The 16493-nt window shown below is 49.4% G+C and overlaps 3 protein-coding genes across 8 annotated transcripts in view; 2 read left to right on the forward strand and 1 right to left on the reverse strand.

Annotated features, from left to right (window-relative positions):
- Positions 1–16493, forward strand: part of LOC310843215 (uncharacterized protein) — a 292631-nt gene that overhangs the window by 54109 nt on the left and 222029 nt on the right. The gene's annotated exons all lie outside the window — the stretch shown is intronic.
- LOC310843796 (uncharacterized protein) overlaps positions 1–16493 on the reverse strand; it is an 80707-nt gene that overhangs the window by 31379 nt on the left and 32835 nt on the right. The window lies entirely within an intron of this gene.
- On the forward strand, positions 3863–5115 carry LOC310843605 (olfactory receptor 52E4-like). Its single transcript, XM_083737200.1, has one exon. The coding sequence runs from the start codon at positions 4077–4079 to the stop codon at positions 5106–5108; it is 1032 nt and encodes a 343-aa protein (XP_083593326.1). The 5' UTR covers positions 3863–4076; the 3' UTR covers positions 5109–5115.

Consider the following 16493-nt stretch of genomic DNA (forward strand, 5'->3'; position numbering starts at 1 on the left):
GAACCAAGACGGGTGACCAGTGGAATGAATAAATGTTTACTCCCAGCATCTAGTGCTTAAACCAAAGGGAAGCACTATCTCCATATTGATGCAGTGGGAAGGGGGTGGGGGTGGGGAGACTGCCTGTCTAAAGGAAGAAGAAGAAGAAGAAGAAGAAGAAGAAGAAGAAGAAGAAGAAGAAGAAGAAGAAGAAGAAGAAGAAGAAGAAGAAGAAGGTGAAGAGGAGGAGTTTGGATTTGATATCCCACTTTATCACTACCCTAAGGAGTCTCAAAGCTGCTCACAATCTCCTTCCCCTTCCTTCCCCACCACAAACACTCTGTGAGGTGAGTGAGGATGAGAGACTTCAGAGAAGTGTGACTGGCCCAAGGTCACCCAGCAGCTGCATGTGGAGGAGCAGGGAAGCGAACCCGGTTCACCAGATTACGAGTCCACCGCTCTTAACCACTACACCACGCTGGCTGATGTTGTTTTATTCCCCTTCTTTTTTTCGTTAGAGTGTATATTAATTTCCCAAAAAAAACCCTCCAATTAACATATCAAATCATAATCCAATAAAAATAAAAAAATAAAATAAAAGATCAAATTGTCTTCCGAATTGTAATTTTGATTTTACGACTTCCCATAGCCTGAATCTCGAAGCATATCCAAATCTCTGGATATGCTTCGAGATTCTCTGTTGTGTTGTGTCAAATGTCCATAAAGGTTTATATGCCATCTTTGATCAATCCAGCCTGCAGTTGTTGGTCCACCCTGAAGCGCCAAATGCCTCATGGAATCATAGAATCATAGAGTTGGAAGGAAACCCCAGGGGTCACCCAGCCCAACCTCATGCATTGTTGGAATCGCTGCTGAACAATCCCTGATGGATGGTCCTCCAACCTCTGTTTAAAAATCTCCAATGAAGGAGAGTCCACCACCTTCTCAGGTTGCACACAGAAATGACATATTTATATTGTTCTGTATGTAATACTGTAATAGACTGCTTTAACAAATGATGGTCAAGTTTCTTTCCTAATTTTAATCATATCTCTGGCCTAATAAAATCTGGAACTTTTGATGCCATATTACTCTGGGTTTCCAGTCCTGAAAAAGCAGAGATTTATTCAGTGGTGGTGACCCTTTTTCAGCCTCAGGGCCATGTTTTCTTATCAAATGCTTTCTGGGAGCCACATCCCAGAGGTGGTTGTGGCAAAATGGGTGTGGTCAGACATATACCCCTCTTCATCCAGGCAACCAAGAACAGTTGTCATAGTTCCAAGACAGATGGCAGCTGGGTAAAATCACTTGGGAAGAGTGCAGAATGGGGCCAATGAGGGATGTGGCCTGGGCAGGGTCCTGAGGGCAAGACAGAGCTGCCAGGAGGCCTGTACAGTGGTACCTCTGGTTATGAACGCTTCTGGTTACAAATGTTTCAGGTTACGAACTCCGCTAACCCTGAAGCAGTTGTGAACTTTGCCCCAGGATATGAATGGAAATTGTGCACAGGAGGCACGTGCGCAGTGGGAGGCCCCATTAGCAAAAGCGCGCCTCAGGATAAGAACGATTTCAGCTCAAGAACGGACCTCCGGAACAAATTAAGTACGTAACCAGAGGTACCACTGTATTCAGTTTCCAGGTATGAGGTTGGGGGGGGATTACTCCTTGTGGTTTCAAGAAATCACACCAAATCCCCAGTCAGTATAACTTCATTCAGTAATGCATTACATTACTATTAGGACACAGACTATACAGCTTAGGCAAAATAGGCAAAATATGCATAATCTTAGCTGTTCATCCTTTACCCAACCACTTTCTGCCTTGTCTGCACTTCACCATCTCTCATCAAGCCATAGTTCATGAAAAACACTTACCCTCGCAATTTGATTTTAGTATCTGTGTCAGAACCCTCCTTGTACCTTATCTGGAGTTGTTTTTCTCTTTAACAATCAGCCATTAATTTCCCCTTTAACTGGTTTTTACTAGTCTTGTGGTCAGTTCCCATTCCTGTGCATGTTACACTGGCCTCACTTAATAATGGGCCTAGCCAGGGTCTTTTTCCAGCCAGAACTTGCTGGAACTCAGTTCTGGCCCCTCTTGGGTGGGTGCCATTGCCACTCTAAGAAAATGAGTTGCCCTACCTCAGTTCCCCATTCTTTTAAAAAATAAAAATCTTACCATTCATACTCATCAATGCATACAGGTATCACACTGTTTTATTCTCTGCCTGCCAATCCACCTATCTGGTATTCCTGCTCTGCCCATTACAGGATTCTCTGTGAATTCTCTCTAGCTGTGAAGCTGTTGTCTCTTTCAAACTACCTTCTGTTCCACTCTTCCCAAGTCTGCTGGAGATGTAGAACGATAAAGAATCCTAAGCCTGGAGGTGGGATTGGGGTCCGCTCTCCACAGTCCTTGTCCATGGAGTTTTCTTGGCAGGGATACTGGAGTGGCTTGCCGGTTCCTCCTCCAGGTGGATCACGTTTGGTCAAAACTCTCCACTATGACCTGTTCATCTTGGGTGCCCTGCTCGGCATAGTTCACAGCTTCTCTGAGTTCTTCAAGCCCCTTCGCCACGGCAAGGCAGTGATCCATGAAGGGGATTAGAGAAGTAGAGACATCACCTTGCCAACAAAGGTTCGTATAGTTAAAGCTATGGTTTTCCCAGTAGTGATGTATGGAAGTGAGAGCTGGACCATAAAGAAGGCTGATCGCCGAAGAATTGATGCTTTTGAATTATGGTGCTGGAGGAGACTCTTGAGAGTCCCATGGACTGCAAGAAGATCAAACCTCTCCATACTGAAGGAAATCAACCCTGAGTGCTCACTGGAAGGACAGATTGTGAAGCTGAGGCTCCAGTACTTTGGCCACCTCATGAGAAGAGAAGACTCCCTGGAGAAGACCCTGATGTTGGGAAAGATGGAGGGCACAAGGAGAAGGGGACGGCAGAGGACGAGATGGTTGGATAGTGTTTTCGAGGTTACCAGCATGAGTTTGACCAAACTGCGGGAGGCAGTGGAGGACAGAGGTGCCTGGCGTTCTCTGGTCCATGGGGTCACGAAGAGTCGGACACGACTAAACGACTAAACAACAACAACTCCACAGTCCCCCTGACTCTGTAACCTTGGAAGAGATGCACCAGGTGTGGGCGGTTTGGATGCCATGGGAATTGGGATGGAGCAAAACTCTTTCTACAGTGAAACAGCCCCCAGAGATGTCCACCCTAGCACCTCCACAGAAACACTATAAATGCTGCTTTCTGGTCAGCCAAGTGGAGTCAGATCTGAGGGATGCTCCTCCATCCACAATGCAGCTGCCAGTAGACCTTTGACTCTGTGGCTCAGCAGAGCACACCTTGCTGTGTGAATCTGTAGGTGAGCTGGCAGAACAAAAGGTCCTATCAAGGTGAGTGGAAAGGAGGGGAGTAATAGAATCATAGAACTGACAAGTTGGAAGGAGCACAAGGTGCTTCTAGTCCAATTCCCCACACTGAGGGACTTTTTTGCCCAACATGGGGCTTGACCCTGAGATTTAGAGGCTGAGATGGGGAGGGAGGGGCAGTTGGTAGGACCATTTTTTGAAGGGGGAGGGCAGCAAGTTACCTCTCCTTCCAAGGAACCTTTGTTGCAATTGGCATGTCCAGCTCTGGTCTCTGTAGAGCTGCAAAAGGTGAATGAGGAGATTAGGGTATTTGGAGGTGGAGGAATCAGGTTCCCCGCAGAGAAAGGCTGGTTTTGATGAAGGAGACATTAGTGGGAAATGTGGTGGTGGTGGCGGGGGGGGGGGCACATGACAGAAGAATACAGAACCATGTACAGGATGAGGAAAGTGGAGAACCGCCACCCCCACCAGTTTTGTCAGACTAAATTGGCCCAATGAATTGATGGGTGGGAGAGGAGGGGCAGACAGGAAAGTTCCTCATACAGCAGCGTGCAGACTGCTTTTTTCATTTTCTTTGTTCGGACACAGGGACCTACACTCTGGCCAAATCCAGCTAGCAGGCTCATCCCCTCCACACAAACACACAATTGTTTTCTTAACATGAAACAGGATTGCTGGGAAAGGGTCTATGTGTCCATGAGGAGCCATGGAGGAAAATGCTGGCCTGTTTTCTTCTTCTTGGCAGGGTCTCAGTGATCTGTTCTCTGGCTGGGTCCAGGAGGAGAATGCCTCTTTCGAATGCCACCCACTTTTATTCCCCCACCTTCATCCTGCTGGGGGTCCCGGGGCTGGAGGCGCTTCACTCCTGGATCTCCATCCCCTTCTGCCTCGGCTACCTCGTTGCTCTCATGGGCAACTGCACCATCCTCTTCATCATCAAAACGGAAGCCAGTCTCCACCAGCCCATGTTCTACTTCCTCTCCGTCCTTTCAGCCATCGACCTGGGCCTCTCCACCTCCACTCTGCCCAAGATGCTGGCCATCTTCTGGTTTGGCCTTGGGGAGATCAGCCATGGGGCCTGCCTGGCTCAGATGTTCTTCATCCACAGCTTCACGGGGATGGAGTCTGTCGTGCTGCTAGCCATGGCCTTTGACTGGTACGTGGCCATCTGTGACCCTCTGAGATACACCACCATCTTGACCAAGGCAAGGGTAGTCTGGATGTGTGCTTCCGTTGTGCTGAGGACATTCCTATTTGTGCTGCCCATTGCCCTCTTGACTCTCCGCCTGCCCTTTTGCAGCGACCACATCATCCTTGCCCACACCTACTGTGAGCACATGGGCATTGCCAAGCTGGCCTGTGCCGACATCCGGATCAATATGATTTATGGCTTGTTCACTATTACCATCCTCATGCTTGATGTGGTCCTCATTCTTTTGTCCTATGTGCTGATCTTGCAGTCTGTTTTCCGGCTCCCCTCCAAAGAGGCCCGGCTCAAATCCTTGGGCACTTGTGGCTCTCATGTTGCAGTCATTTGTGTCTTCTACACTCCTGCCTTCTTCTCCTTCCTCACCCACCGCTTCGGACGCAACATCCCCCATTATGCACATATCCTCATTGCCAATCTCTACCTCATTTTGCCCCCGGTGCTCAACCCCGTCATTTACGGCATCCGGACCCGGGAGCTGCGCAGCAGGATCCTGCACTTCTTGTTCTCCAAAAGGGCGCCTTTGTCCAACGTCTCCTGATTATCCTGCCTTGCAGGGGGTTGGACTAGATGACCCCCAGGGTCCCTCTGACCAGTGTCATATGGGAGGCATCTACCGAGCATGTCTCGGGGAGTCCCTTTTATTGAATATTACAGCATTGCCACATATGTGCTTGTTGCTGATTGGTTAACACAAGTACAAAGCAAAGGTTGCATATAAGCATTGATCACCAATAGATTAAAGGTTGGGAAAGGGAACACAGAATTGGACAGGCATGAAAACCGCCTTATTAAATTATAACTAGTGATTAATATATAGCATTCATCCGTAGATGTGGTCAACCAAGCACTAAGAACAGGTCAGAATGCAATGTCTCATGAACTCAATGTGAACTGAACATTCGAGGGTGATGAAGGAATGTCTCAGCTTAAAATGGTTTTTCCAGAGTCATGTGCAGAAGCAAAACTTCCCATCACTCTACGATTCTATTTTGCATTCCTACAATCTGTTGAGTGGGAATTCAGATATATAACATGCTCTACGTAATCCCAGTGTTTTGTAAGGCTGAGAGAGAAACCCCAGAGAGCGGTTGCTGCCAATCAGTGTAGGCCATCCTGAGGTAGATGGATCAACGGTCTGATTCAGAACTCTCTGCAGTTCTTTGATCCTGGCCAGCTGGACTCTGGCCCAAATCACTGCAGTGCAATTTGGGGCAGCGGATCAGGAGGGGCAAGAACTTTTCAACAATGTGCACCAGAATTGTTGTTGTTGCTCTTGTTGTCCTGCCTTTCTCTCTGACAGGGGCTCAGGGCACAGAAATGGCTCCTCTTTCTTGAAGGACCCCACAGACCTCATGAGACACCCGAGAAGATTCCCTTGCTGCTTTTTTCATAAATCAGCAACAGAGGTTGCATTTCCTTATTTACAGGAGGGCTGTTGCTAAAGCACATAACATGGCCTTCACGCTTAGTTATGTATTAGGAACACAGGAACAAATTATTTGTGTGTGTGCATATTTGCAAACTACCCCCATCTCTGGGCAGTGAGACTCTAGGGGTCCCAGGTCCATATAGTTTTATTTACTCACAGGGGCTCACTCTGGGTCTTGCTTTCCTAGCTAGATAGCCTCCCCCATTAGCCTGGGTTGCCCCCCCCCTTGCTGCAGCTCTTGCAACCCAGCTCCTTTGTTGGAGACTTCAGAATCCAGACCAGAATGGAAAAAAAAAATCCAGGCAGCAATATTTTAAAAGAAGTTTTATTGACTTTGGTTTATTTGTCAGACAAGCAAAGCAAAGTGGGTACATTCAGCAAAAATGAGAGAATGCCCCCGAACACCAGGCGCAGACAGTTTTTATCCCCTTAGGCAAAGGAAAGTTCAGCCCCTTCACCCACCCCCCTTAAACATTCCCCTTTATGCATATTCATTGAAGCTCAACCAATTAAAGAATTGATGGTGGCCCTTCGGTTCCAAGCTGCATTATCCACTAGGTGGCGCTGCGAGCTTATAATCCTCTTGATCTATTTGCAATTCCTTGTAAAACCACATTGACCATCCGTGTTCTCACCTTATTTTTGTGGTGGGCTACATCTTCCTGTTGTTCGCTCTTTTCTCGGTCTGTTTACTGGAATTGGGTCAACAGCTAGAGCAGGTGTGAAGTGCTCTGACCACACTTGCTGCATTTACAAAAATGCTGTGTGCAGGCAGAGGAGAGAAATAGTTTTTATCTTTCAGCTTGCTCCTTATAAAATGGCTTCAGTCTGGCTCTCCAAAGTGGACCCAGGTGGACCCCTGGTCCTCACTCCTTCATTCCCCCCTTTCCATCACGAAAATGCCGACCGGTTACGGTTTCCATTTTCGATTGATGGACCTATAGGTCATAGAGAACCAGGATATGGGTACGTGTAGCTGCATTGACTAATGCTCGTTTGTGAATGGTGGAACGGTTAAGTGGCAGTGGGAGAAGTGGTAGTCCACTCATGGCATCTGTTGGGGCCAAGGTGCATACCAGACATTCTGACTTATTGGCAGAATGGGCTACCATTTCAGCCATTTATAACTACCTCTTGTAGTTATTACATGGGAGGCCAGGGGACTCTTTCCCGCTTTGGCCAATACACAGGTAGGTTCTCTAATTCTCCAACCAGATACGATATTGTTCATGCCAGCAAGAATACAGGAGCATCCAAAGAAGTAGGGCAGTACATACCACTCCTACCCACCAATACTCGGGGGCCATTCCTAATATTCTTTTACCGCTGAAGGGCCCACTGATATTCGTATTCTATAAACGCTTGGGCCTCTGGGGTTATTTTCCACCTTATTTCGGAAGCTCCTACCACTTGGATCAACTTCCCAACTATTCCCGGTGGGTGGGGACCCCTGTGGTTTCCTGGGAGAGTACTATATCCAAAAGGGGCCCCTTCTTCCACGTAAATGATGTTGCACCCACAAGAATATATCCACCCCTGCAACGGCCTGACACACGGGGTGACTATATCAAGGGGTTCTGAGCCCAATACCAAAAGTCCTAGTGGTGCTTCCAAATTTGCTGGAGAGCAAGTTTCTACGTTGGGGACGCTGCCAGCTGGCGCCCCTCCCATCCAATTCTTCCGGAACTAGGTGCCCTTCCGGAACTGGGTGGCAACTCTTATGCAGCCACAGGAATACCATGCCACATTCAAGGGTATTAGGTGTGGAGTTCCCAGGCCCAGTAGTTCAGGTAGTATTCTGGAATTTTGGGAGGCTCGCAAAATTTACTGGCACTTGTTCAGCAATTTCAATGCACACCTGGTTCAGGCTCCCTCCCCTGCAACACTTGCATTAAGATAGGTTCCGTCTCATTTAACACCTGGATTAAGATTAGAACCTGGTCTATCAAATGGGGTTGGTACAGTGCTCTACCCTGCAACCAGCAGGCTATTCTCCCACAACCACAAGAGTGGTCTAGAACTCGATAGATTTCGACCGATCCTGCAGCTCCCCGGAGGAGCCACATCCAAGTGCGCTGGGCAATGCAGTGAATAAAGAGCCACAGTGGGAGAGTGGGATGCTGTACTGCGGCCGCCCTATTGAACCCTCGTTCCCAAGAGCCAACGAGTATGCCGTCTCTTACCACCGGCAAGACGAACCAGTCATAGCAGAGGTCAGCAGGCCAATAGGGTTGGTATGGCTCGGTAGGGTCAGGGCAATAAGACATAGAGCAAGTCAATAAAGAAAATAAGAGAGAAAGGAGAAAGTCTTTGTGACTGTCCTTGTGATGATTAGTCGCAGGATCTCGTTGCCCGTGGCCCAACGCTTTTCCCTGGTAGCATCAGACACAAGGTGATGATCAGCTTCAGAGGGTCAGCAGGATTTCTTTTGCAAGTCCAGACACCCTCCGACTTCTTGATGTACCCAGGGGATCACCTCGGCTACTTGCACCGCAGTTGGGGATGAGGGGGTCGCCAGACGTGCCGCGGGACTGCACGGTGTACGCTCGAGGGAATACCTGGAAAGGAAGCAAACACACACGACAAACACAGAGATTGCACTTGTCTCGGACGAAAGGGGGTGGCCTGCCATACAAAAGTTCAAAGGGTGATAGTCTCAGTCTCTTGGTTGGCGCACAGGACACAGTTTTGGGATGTAGTAGCAGTTAGTTATAGCAGCAGTTAGTTGTAGCAGCAGTTAGTTGAGATAGGTTGGTGATGTAGAGTATTCTCCCAAGGTGTGCTTTAGCAGCTGGGCTTCCCAAATGGGTGGATTCGTGGCAACTCTTCACAATCACGCTGGCCAGATGCTGGGGCACCAAAAACACGGCTGTCTGGTCCTTCCTGGAGCGTTGCTCCTTCTTGACATGCCCACTGATGTTCATCGAGGGTGTAACGTGGTTCCACATCATCTGGAGTGAGTTCTGGGATTATTCTTTTGGCATAGCAGGCATTTCCTGGAAATCTGGGCTGCCAGTTGATAAAGGTTGGCTATATAGACATACTTCTCCAGCTGCTTGGTTGTGGCATCTGGCCTCATGTGGGTGGACTCATAGTATCTGGTTTGTCAGCAGTGCTTAAGATCCCTTCTGGGACCACTGCTCCAATAACTGAGGCGGGGGCCGGTTCCCGGGCTGCTTCCTTGGCCACTCTGTCTGCCAATCGATTTCCTCTGGCCACTTCTCCTGGTCCAGTCTTGTGTCCATAACCTCAATGCAATCGTGCGTCTGCTCCTCACCTTCTCCTACCGGCAACAGGGTAGCTGGGTTGAGGGCGGTGGTGCCCACTGGTGGAGGTTTCAGAGCTGCCTCACAAGCTGCATTATCTGCTTTCCGGTTGCCTCTAGTGACCATGTCCCGACCTCTGCCATGGCCTTTGCAGTGCATTACAGCAATTTCTTCGGGGGCCCATACAGCTTCTAGTAACGTCTCAACTTCTGGACCGTATTTCAGAGCTTTCCCGGCTCTTTCCATAGGGCGCCATGCGCATGCAGGGTTAAGAAGGCATATTTAGAATCAGTATAGATGTTAGCCTTGCATCCAGCTGCCAATTGCAGGGCAATGCCTTTCGCTGTTGGACTTCACCTCAGAGGACAAATAACTCTTGGAGACTTTGGCCTTCTCAGAACTCTTGGAACGGCTTGCCTGGCCTCAGCCTTTCTCCAACACACGGTCCATCATACAGATGCGGTGAACCGTAGAAACAACTTCCCAAAGCAGCCTCAGCCCCCTCTGGGCTTGGTACTCAGCCCCCTCTGGGCTTGGTACTCTTTCTGGGCATCCTCTAGGTCCCTCTGGGCTTTCTGGGCGTCCCACAGTCCCTTCTGGGCTTCCAGGTCCCTCTGGTCTGGCTTCTACTGCAGCCTGACATGCCGTCTTCAGTCCCTGCCACGCAACCCAGGGCTTCTCTAGAGCATCAGTCACGTCTGCTTCACAAGCCTCCGCTGCGCCTGTAGACTTCTCAATGGGCTGGGCAAAGCCTGTTTCAGCCTGTGTACTTTCCCATAGCTGCTTTTCTGCCAGCCAGTAATACATGCGTTTTGACCAGGCTTCCCAATTGGCTCCATGCAGCCTTTCACAGGGGTAACTCTCATGGCCTTGCTGTTGCTGAGCAGGCATCTTCCTCCCCCTTGGCTGTGGGTCTCTGAATGGCTACGGCGGACCCCTCGGATCCCTGGGCTGTGAGCCATTGCCGTGCCTAACACTGCTGCCTTTTCTTTCCTCCACTGCTTCTTCTCCCTCTTCTCAACATCTCCCCTTTGTTCAAACACCTTCTGGGCGATGGCCATGATCTGAGATCTAGACATGCCCTGGAACCCAGGCTGTTTCTGGATTTTGGTTCTAATGTCCTTTGCACACTGTCCTATGAAGGAGGCATTTACCATTAACTCATATGCAGGGAGTTCAGGGTCAAAGGGGGTCCAAATTCTGTATGCCTCCATCAGGCGTCCCAAGAAATCGCCCGGAGATTCATCAGACCTCTGCATGATGGCAGTCACCCTAGACAGGTCAGTGGGCTTCCTAGCTGTCCTGCGAACTCCATGCAAAAGGATTTCGCGATAGGTACTTAGAGCATTGCGATTGTCCACATTATTTGGGTCCCACTGTGGGTTGGTTAAGGGATACCGCTGAGGCCACTCTGCCTCCTGCACCTGCTGGTCTCTTAGGTGTTCTAAAGCCTGTGTATTAATTCTCCTCCTTTCCTCTGAGGTAAAGAGAGTGTTCAGCAATTGCTGACAGTCTGACCAGGTGGGCTCATGTGCTGCAGATATAGAGGACAGCAAGTCTTCTCAGCAAATGCAGGGGTGTGGGTCTTCCAATTCATCAAATCGGTGGTGGTGAAAGGGACATATTGAAGGGTGAATGTCCTAGGCTGCGGTGGCGGGGCAGGTGGGGCAGGGACATTTTGAGCACCGTCTTGCCCTGCCAGAGGTGCAGGGGGTGGAGGTGGTGGATTGTCAAAACCCACGCGAAGGGGGGTCAGGACTGCTGTTTCTGCCTCTGCGCTGGATGGGGCTTGATTGGATCTGTACTGTTTTAGGTCCTTTCCCAAGGCTTTATCTCGACCCTTGCGATAAGTGTCTGCAGCTTCTCGATACATAGTGGTCGAACTTCTGTATTTGTTCATCCTTTTCCTCAATTCTTTAAGACTGGGGTATAATTCATCCAGGACCTGGTCACTGGGCTCTGCCTTGTGTACTTCTGGGCTGGCTGGCAGCCCCCCCCCTTTCCTGCTTCGGCTCCCGGGGCCGCATATCGGGGCGGCGGTGGAGCTTTGAGGATATGGGGCTGTCCCTGTCCTCCCAAGGGGGGCCACCACGGCACTTGGATCATATGGGGGTGGGGCCAGGACTTTTGCCTCGGATCCCTGGTAAATGGGCTTCTTGAGGCGTTTTCCTGCCTGTGCTCCTTAATTTTGCATTGATCAGTCTTATATTTCTTCAGCCAGGGGGTTGGGTTTCTCTATTATCACGTGAACCTCTAGAGCTTCATCCATGTTCACAAACTCATCCAAGTTAAATGGAGAAAGCTCTTCTTCCTCTTCTAGTTTTATGCAGTTTTCTTTTCTTTCTTAAAAACTTCTAGTATTTCTCCCAACAGACACCTGCCACGGCTTGTTTCTTCATCTCTTCCTTCATCCTTTTCTGTGGCAACTAACTTGTCAACTGTGGTGGCCACAAAGATGCAGGTCTTCTCTTGAGGCTCCTCTGCCTGAGCCTCAAACTAGGGGTCTGCTGCAGTGTTCTCTGAGACACACCTGAGCACTGAGCCATCCAGCTGGTGCCTGGTTAAGGACACCAATTAAATTGCCCTCCCTGTCTGTAACTGCTATAGGTCTGAAAGCATTTCGTAGTTCCTAGCCATAGACCACCTCTCACTGGTCATCAGAGAAGCTAGGGGGCTGCTGGTGGTTTCCCTGATGTGTTCCAAACTGCTGCTCTTCCCTAACTAAGTTCTGGAATTTAGGTTGGCCTCCCTGGTCAAGCTGTAGTTACTATAGGGATCAAAACTATTGGAGGTCTGCAAGGCTCATGTGCTTCCCAGTTCAGTGCTGGGCTATGGAAAAACTAGGAGGCTTGCCTTACTACCAAAACTCCAACTCAGGAGAGAACCCTCCAGCTTTGCCTGGCTGAACTCTTGCCTTCATTGAGGTCCAGAGATCTGAAAGTTTTATATGCACTCTAGTTCTGTATACTAACTTGGATAACCTAAGGGATCTCTGGAGCGATCCCCTCCATCGCTCCCAAATCTGAATCTGAGTCTGAAACTCTTCTCTAAGTAGGTACTCAGCCTCAAAAGATACCCCTTGTTGCCCTGTCCCAGTTAGGGCCCCTATGTTTCTTCCCAGTTCACACAGAGTGCGCAAGCGTTCTGGCGTCATCACAACGCCATAGTCTCCGCTGAATCCTTTCTTGAAATTGTTCAGCATGCACTGTAGGGGAGTTACCAGACCTTTTGAGTCACTCCCTCCCATATTTAATATGGCCCTTGTCCCCAAACACCAAACACACACATGCAGTTCCCAAATTTCCTCGCCCAGTCGAGCTCGCGCTGCTGGGAAACGGAGTACTTATTGGTTCTACCCCGGGGGAATACACTGGGGTTGCACACACACACGCACCAAGTGCCTCTTTCACTGGACGCTGTACCACACACTAGCCTCCCGGTTCCCCCCCTTTTTCCTTTCTGCCTTCCTTTAAAATCCTTAAGCGTGGGTGGGTATCAGGAGCCAATCCTTCCCTTACTGCCACCAAACACGCTGGAGATGTGATCAAGATCTCCCTTCCCCTTTTAATTACAAGGGGGTCTTGCCTTCCTCTGTCCCCAGGGCCCTTTTTCCCATGTACTCACCCAGCCGGCTGGTCTCTGCCCTGTCCTGTCAACCTCGGTCCTTCAATCCGTTGTCTCCTCTTGAGGGTACAGCAGAAGGGTCAAATTGGCTTCGCCCTCCTCCGAAGAAAAGCCTCGGTGGCGCCAGGATAAGCGGGGCCTTGGCCCTCGGCTGTTCCCTGTCCAGAGAAGGACAAGGGAGCTGCCTTCTGGTCCTTTGAGGACTTAAGGTCCTTGATCCGAGTCACCTGTGGCACCAGAAATGTTGGAGACTTCAGAATCCAGACCAGAATGGGGAAAAAAATCCAGGCAGCAATATTTTAAAAGAAGTTTTATTGACTTTGGTTTATTTGTCAGACAAGCAAAGCAAAGTGGGTACATTCAGCAAAAATGAGAGAATGCCCCCGAACACCAGGGGCAGACAGTTTTTATCCCCTTAGGCAAAGGAAAGTTCAGCCCCTTCACCCACCCCCCTTAAACATTCCCCTTTATGCATATTCATTGAAGCTCAACCAATTAAAGAATTGATGGTGGCCCTTCGGTTCCAAGCTGCATTATCCACTAGGTGGCGCTGCGAGCTTATAATCCTCTTGATCTATTTGCAATTCCTTGTAAAACCACATTGACCATCCGTGTTCTCACCTTTTTTTAGTGGTGGGCTACATCTTCCTGTTGTTCGCTCTTTTCTCGGTCTGTTTACTGGAATTGGGTCAACAGCTAGAGCAGGTGTGAAGTGCTCTGACCACACTTGCTGCATTTACAAAAATGCTGTGTGCAGGCAACGGAGAGAAATAGTTTTTATCTTTCAGCTTGCTCCTTATAAAATGGCTTCAGTCTGGCTCTCCAAAGTGGACCCAGGTGGACCCCTGGTCCTCGCTCCTCTTTCTTGAAGGGCCGCACAGACCTCATGAGACACCCAAGAAGATTCCCTTGCTGCTTTTTTCATAAATCAGCAACAGAGGTTGCATTTCCTTATTTACAGGAGGGCTGTTGCTAAAGCACATAACATGGCCTTCACGCTTAGTTATGTATTAGGAACACAGGAACAAATTATTTGTGTGTGTGCATATTTGCAAACTACCCCCATCTCTGGGCAGTGAGACTCTAGGGGTCCCAGGTCCATATAGTTTTATTTACTCACAGGGGCTCACTCTGGGTCTTGCTTTCCTAGCTAGATAGCCTCCCCCATTAGCCTGGGTTGCCCCTCCCCTTGCTGCAGCTCTTGCAACCCAGCTCCTTCTTTGGGGATGCTGAGGAGGACACTCAAGTGGCCAGAGAAGGCCCTTGTCTTGCCAAGAAACCTGTATGTGGGAATCGTGCATCCATAACGGGTTAATGTCTTCTGGAATTCTCTGGTGTCACCAGAAGACAAAGCTGTTTTTTTCAGTCAGGTCTGTCTGTTATCAACTGCAGAGGATGAGTAGCCTTGGGAGCCTCTTGGGGAGATGGAAGTGATGAAAGGACTTAATCCATGAGGGAGAGCTACTTGCTCTGAGATGGGGGGACCTTCGGGCAAAGGCCAGCAGAGAAGGGAAGCTGTTGGCCACTAGTTTCTGTTCCTCCCCACTTTCCCAAGGGCGTAACATCTGAGGTCCTGTGGATGGAAAGAGCGTCTCAGGGTCAGGGGCCAGTCTGGGCCAAAACGGCCCTCAGCTGCCCCCACCATGGAGTCCCTGGCTCTCATCTATATTATTGCACTTTATGTGTTGTTTATGTGCAAGATAAACATTTGATATTGTGATAAAAATATATAGAAGAGTATTGTTTATGTGACTGCACAGCCGGTTACGTCTTGTGTGTTTGTCCATTCCAGGAACAGCATTCCTGACCCAGATTTTCACAGGAAGTCCCTAAGATGATTCCCCTTTCAAACAGGATACGTGAACCTGGGCCAGTAGGGTCCTCCTCTCCCGCCGACAGACAACCCCTCCCCCAAAGCCCCTCCCTCCCCCACTTCCCCATGAGGGTCCCCCACACCACCCACTACTCACCAGGATGGCTTTGGCCGTCTCCTGCTTGGAGCACTTCTGGGTTCAGAGCCCCCTGAGCTGAGCTGCCTGGCAGTTCTGAATCACCTCCAGCAGGCACAGCTGATCTTCCTCCAGCAGCTGAAAGGCAAAACCCAGGCTGTCAGTTCCTCACGAAGGGAGGGTCTCTCCACATCCGAAAGTGCAGAGTGGGGGGCAAGAGGGCAGGTCTGAGTCCCTGCTCTGGTTCTCTCCAATACTCACCCCTGGGGGAGGGGTGTGCAACCGCAGCACATCTGCAAAGAGAAGGACATGGGGACAGGTGAGTCCTCCCTGAGAACCTGGCAAGGCTATTCCAAGAGTTTTCTCCTGGGTTCCAAGTCCTACTGCAGGGGAGGAGGAACATCCCAAGCCTTGGGGACCAATCCTGGCCTCCTTCACCAGAATGTGGCTCTTCAGGTCAGGGGTAGGCAAACTAAGGGTTGGGGGCCGGATGCAGCCCAATCGTCTTCTCAATCCAGCCCGCGGACGATTTGGGAATTAGTGTGCATCTCTGGGTTATTTGTGGGGTATAGGAATTTGTTCATTCCCCCCCCCCCAAAAAAAATATAGTCTGGCCCCCCACATGGTCTGAGGGACGGTGGACCGCCTCATGGCTGAGAAAGGTTGCTGAGCCCTGCCCCAGGCTTACAAGATGGTCAATATCCGGTTCCACTCCATCCTTTTAAAATTTAAATCTCAAAACAGATCCCAACTTTCAGAGCATGTAAATCACATGAGTGGAAAGACCCCTGCTCCACTCACACAAATAGGACTATACCTCTTTCTCCCACCTTTAAAGTAAACGTCTATGTAATGAAACCGAATTGATCCAAGTCTGCCTTCCTCCGCCAACCTCAGCTTTGCTCTTCAAGCCAAAAGACAATGCTGCCCGTCCCCGAGTGAAACCCCCTGGCCTTTCATTGGTAGAGCTGCCACCACGCTAGTGGCATTTACCTCAGCACAACACAGGGACTGACTGAGCGGGCAGCGAGATGCTTTCAGCCTCGGACACTTGGCGGGTTCTGAAATGGCAGTGAAGGACAGATTCACGATGCTGATGGGCTGGATTCAGCCCGCGGGACATAGTTTGAGGACCCCTGGCCTACACTGACTGGCAGCAGCTCCCCAGAGTTTCAGGCAGGGATTTCGTCCAGCCCTTGCAGGAGATGTCAGGGGTTGACCCTGGGACATTCTGCATGCCAAGCAGATGCTCAAGGGCTCCTGATATTTCACTAGCCTTTCAACGTTATGCTATTAGCAACCGTGGATATTCCACCTGCCTCTTTCGGAAGGAGAACACTCACATGATCAATTTAATTAATCAATTAATAATTTATTTAGACCCTGCCAATCTATTGCCAATTTACTGTATTGTAAAATACAATAGTCCATCAAACATTAAAAGCTTCCCTAAATATAATAATAACAATAACCATCCATTTTCAGTCCATTGAATTAGCAATTAAGCATTTCTGGACAAGGGAATGGCATACATTTGTATATTAGTATAAAAAGCATGCATAGGAAAGTATTACTCATTTATTATGAGAATAGGATTTATTTATTATGAACTTTGCTTGGTTCCTCCTTGGCAGCCAGCGCGATTGTTTCAGCAG

The sequence above is a fragment of the Podarcis gaigeae genome (genome assembly GCF_964106915.1).
Source record: "Podarcis gaigeae genome assembly, chromosome: 4".
Classification (NCBI taxonomy): domain Eukaryota; kingdom Metazoa; phylum Chordata; class Lepidosauria; order Squamata; family Lacertidae; genus Podarcis; species Podarcis gaigeae.